General features: G+C 46.9%; 1 protein-coding gene across 1 annotated transcript; it reads left to right on the forward strand.

The window, feature by feature from the left end:
- Window positions 1-36: 36 nt before the first annotated feature.
- On the forward strand, window positions 37-3766 carry ETH_00003440 (anaphase-promoting complex subunit 10 domain-containing protein, putative; the record flags this gene model as incomplete). The annotated part of the gene is made up of 6 exons (XM_013380866.1): window positions 37-532; window positions 1177-1356; window positions 1837-1943; window positions 2954-3100; window positions 3300-3387; window positions 3600-3766. The coding sequence occupies 6 exons, from the start codon at window positions 37-39 to the stop codon at window positions 3764-3766; spliced, it is 1185 nt and encodes a 394-aa protein (XP_013236320.1).
- Window positions 3767-4374: the final 608 nt, after the last annotated feature.

Genomic DNA, 4374 nt, shown 5'->3' on the forward strand with positions numbered 1-4374 from the left:
TGCTGCTGCTTTCAATCTGCTTCTCCCGTCTTTCTTATGATTGAGTCAGAGTGGGGAGACCCCCCCATCAGCTCAGACGACGAGGGGGGCCCCCCTAGCCCTTCCCTGGGGGCCCCGGGGGCCCCGGGGTCCCCCGGGGGCCCCAGGGGCCCCTGTTGCCTCTGGGGGGCCCCCCTGCTGCATGCAGCGCAGCATAAGGGGGCCCCCGCTGCGTTGGGTTCATGTGCCTTTTGCTGCAGCGGCAGCTCCCGCGGCTGCTGCAGCCTTTGCTGCTCCAGGAGGGGCCTCCAGGGGCCCCCCCAAGGGGCCCCTGGGGCCCCCCAGGGGGCTCCCGCAGAGTCCCCCGCTGCTGCAGCTGTGGGGGCCCCCCAAGAGGGCCCCCCGGGGGGCCCCCCGGAAGGCCCCCCAGGGTCACCTTTTAGCCCGCAGGGCTCTTCTGGGGGCCCCCCGCGGGCCTGCGGGGCCCCCGGCGCCGCGAGCCAGGCCCCCAGCAGCAGCAGCAGCAGCAGCAGCAGCAGCAGCAGCAGCGAGGGTTTGCCAGTTTCGCTGCTGATGCTGCAGTACCCTCTTTTCTTCTGCGATGTGGATTTGCCTTTTACGTTGGAGTTGAAAAGAAGCTGGAGAGAAATTGGAGGCCTTGCTGCCTGGACCCTCAGCTCCGCCAGAGAAGGCAAACCCTAAACCCTAAACCCTAAACCCTAAACCTAAGCCCTAAACCCTAAACCCTAAACCCTAGGCTTTGAGCCGTCGTGTTGAGAGCGTTGCTGCAGCGGGAGACCCGCGGGCTACGAGCCAGATACAGCCTCAGCTCTAAACCCTTGCAAAGCTCAAAACCCTAAACCCTAGCTAAACCCTAATTTCCAGCTGAACCCCAAACCCCAAACCCTAATTCTTACACCCCAAACCCCCTTCAGCCCTGCTCTCCCCCCGCATAATCTGGACCCCCTTCGCCCCCTCCAGCGTTTAGGCTTTAGGCTCTAGGGTTTAGGGTTTAGGGTTTAGGGTTTAGGGTTTAGGCTTTAGGGTTTAGGGTTTACTGTATGGGGTCATGGGGCTTGGGATTGAGGGCGCAGCTCTGACGTTTCCCGTGCGGCTTCGGGTGCGGGTCCAGCACCCAGGGTTCCGGGTTAAGGGTTTAGGGTTTAGGGTTTAGGGTTTAGGGTTTAGGGTTTGCAGGGAACGGCGTGGCGGCGCTGCGGGACAACAGCAGCAGCACCTTTTGGCAGTCCGAGGGTTTGTCTCCGCACGCGGTGTCTCTACAGTTCAACAAGGAGTTGAAAATTGCCCGAGTGGATATTTTGTTGAATTTGCATTTGGACGAAAGTTACACTCCCAAAAGAGTCCAAATCAAACTCGGTAAACCCTAAACCCTAAACCCTAAACCCTAAACCCTAGCGGGCGCGAGCCAGGGCCGCGCCCCAACGCCCGGCGACGCGCTCAAACCAGCCCCGGGGAAGCCCCCGAAGCTAAACCCTAGCTAAACCCTAAACCCTAAACCCTAGACTGGAGGTAAACGCGGGCCCCTAAACCCTGGCTAGATTTCAAACCCTACGCAAACCCTAAACCCTCAAACCCGCAGCACGAGACTCCCTCCCATTTGCTGATGTAGGAGGAATGCGAAGAAGCAGCAGCAACGGCGCAGCCTAACCCTAAACCCTAAACCCTAAACCCTAAACCCTAACGCCGCAGCGCTACACCGACAAACGCGCGGCCCCCTTGCTACAAGGCCAAACGCACACTGTGTAGGGCCTAGCCTCTAGGGTCTAGGGTTTAGGGTCTAGAATTTAGGGTTTAGGGTTTAGGGTTTAGGGTTTAGGGTTTGGGGTTTGCGTGCAGGGTCTTGCCCCGCAACTCTGCGTGTAGTAAGAGATGTGGAATTCGCTGCAGCAGATGAACAAAACTGCTGGTGGGGAATTGAACTCAACGCAGTGCATGCACTCAAGGTACCCCAAACCCTAAACCCTAAACCCTAAACCCTAGGTGGAGGGTAAAATTGGATTAAATAGATGGCTAAAAGGGTAAAATGGTAAGATGTAATAGTATGAAGACTTTTCATCTTTTGTCCTTTAAATGTTTTTCTTTTTTTAATATTTTTTCCTTTTAAATAGCTTTTTATCTTTTAAATATCCTTTTTGCTTTTAAAGTATTTCTTTTTATTTAAAATATAGTTTTTTATTTTTAATAAATCTTTTGTGTCTTAAATGTCTCCTTTTAATTCTTGAAGAATCTTTTTTCTTTTTAAGTATTTCTTCTTTTTAAATATTTTTTATTTTTAAAAAAACTTTCTAAAATTATATCTTCTTTGTTTGAGTTATAACTTTATTTGTAAAAACTTTTCTTCAAAAACAAAAAATCTTTTCTCTTCAAAAACACTTTTTGTTTTCAAAAAATCTTTTTTCTTTAAAATTATATCTTTGTGGTTTTAAAAACTTTTGTTGTTTTCAAGAATATCATTTTAATTTGAAATGCCTCCTTTGTTTTAAAGCTAATTCTTTTTATTTAAAACATATTTTTTTGAAATTAATCTTTCAATGCAAAAAACAAATCTTTCAATATAAAATAAATCATTTAACTTAAAATAAATCATTTAACTTAAAATAAATCATTTAATTTAAAACAAGTCTTTGAATTTAAAATAAATGTTTTAATTGAAAATAAACCTTTTATTTCAAAACAAATAATTAAACTAAAATAAATAATTAAATGAAAAAAAGGAATTAAAATGAAAACAAACAATCAAATTGAAAGCAAATAATCTAAAACAAACAAATCAAAAGCAGACAATTTAATTCAAAACAAATAATTCAACCAAAAGCGAATAACCAAATTAAAGTAAACAATTAAACTGAAATAAACAATTAAATTAAAATGAAAAACAATTAAAATGAATAATTAATTAAACAATTAAAGTAAATAATTAAAATAAATGGTTAAAAAAAGAACATTTGTGCAGGAAGCAAATGGCCTGGAAAGTGCAGAAGACGAGTTGCTGAGTTTGCCCCTTCCAGGTGTACATACACCTGAATATCTCAGAGCTGCTTGTCTCCAAATTTCTGTTCTTTCCACTCACCAGCAAGGCAGAGACACGCATATTCGACAAGTAAAAAGGGTTTAGGGTTTAGGGTTTAGGGTTTGGGTTTGGTCGGCCGAAGCACCGGCAAGGCAGAGACATGCATATTCGACAAGTGGAAATGGTTTAGGGTTTAGGGTTTAGCGTTTGGGTGGGGGAAGCACTAGAGAGGCAGCGACAGTCTTTTAGGGTTTAGGGTTTAGGGTTTAGGGTTTAGGGTTTGGCGCAGGTTAGGGTATATGGCCCCATGGAAGACTGCGACGAACGAGAAGCAGCTCCTCCGGCGGCCTTTGCCCCCGAAATGTCCTCAATGCCAAGTAAGTCTCCTAGGGTTTAGGGTTTAGGGTTTAGGGTTTAGGGTCTTCGCATGTCAGTGGCTGCCTCGAGGCTCCCGCGACGGGGAAAGCAGCTGCAGATGCAATATAAATGATTTGATTATTTTTAAAATGCAAAATAATAAATAAAATTAAAATAATAAATAAAATTGAATTTAAATTTAACTTATTTTTTTCGTTTTTCATTTCCGCAGATGATGCGGTGTACGCGCTGTCGCTCGCCCATGAAGGTGTCGATACACCCCAGCCCAGCTACAGGGGAAGAGAAGCACAAATGAGCAGCAGCAGCAGCAGCAGCAGCAGACACTGGAGCCAGGACTTTCTTGCTGCTCTAACTACTACTCAAACCACTCTCCTCTAGCTGCAGCAGCAGCAGCAGCAGCAGCAGACTGGAGCCAGGACTTTCTTGCTGCTATAACTAATATTTACACCACTCTTCTCTAGCTGCTGCTGCAGCAGCAGCAGCAGCAGGCACTAGATTGCTGTTGCCGCTACCGCAACTGCGGCTGTGCTTGGTGCAGTGTCTCTAGCAGCAGCAGCAGGAACAGCAGCAGTAACAGCACCTTTGTCTGTAGTTGGGACATCACTTCATCAAAATAACTATACGTTCATAGCAGGGGCTGCAGCAGCAGCAGCAGCAGCTGCTGCTGCTGCTTCTTGCTCGCCTGCTGCTGCTGTTGCTGCCACTCTGTAGTATCGTCGGCAAAGAAATAACACCTGAAAAAGAAACACAGCCGCAGCTGCCGCACTGAAAGCAGCTGAAAGCAGCAGTAGCAGCAGCAGCTGCTGCACGTGCAGCAGCTGCTGCTGCATTTGCTGCTGCTGCTGTTGTTGCTGCTGCTGCTGCGCGAAGTGTCTGGACAGCTCAAATCGAAGCAACTCAAATTATAGTATTCTAACTTGAGATGTGAAATATAAATAGGGGCGCAAAGAAGTGACAGAAGAGATGCATCTGCTGCCGCAGCTGCT

Source organism: Eimeria tenella, genomic scaffold, assembly GCF_000499545.2.
Source record: "Eimeria tenella Houghton genomic scaffold, Eth_scaff974, whole genome shotgun sequence".
Lineage (NCBI taxonomy): Eukaryota > Apicomplexa > Conoidasida > Eucoccidiorida > Eimeriidae > Eimeria > Eimeria tenella.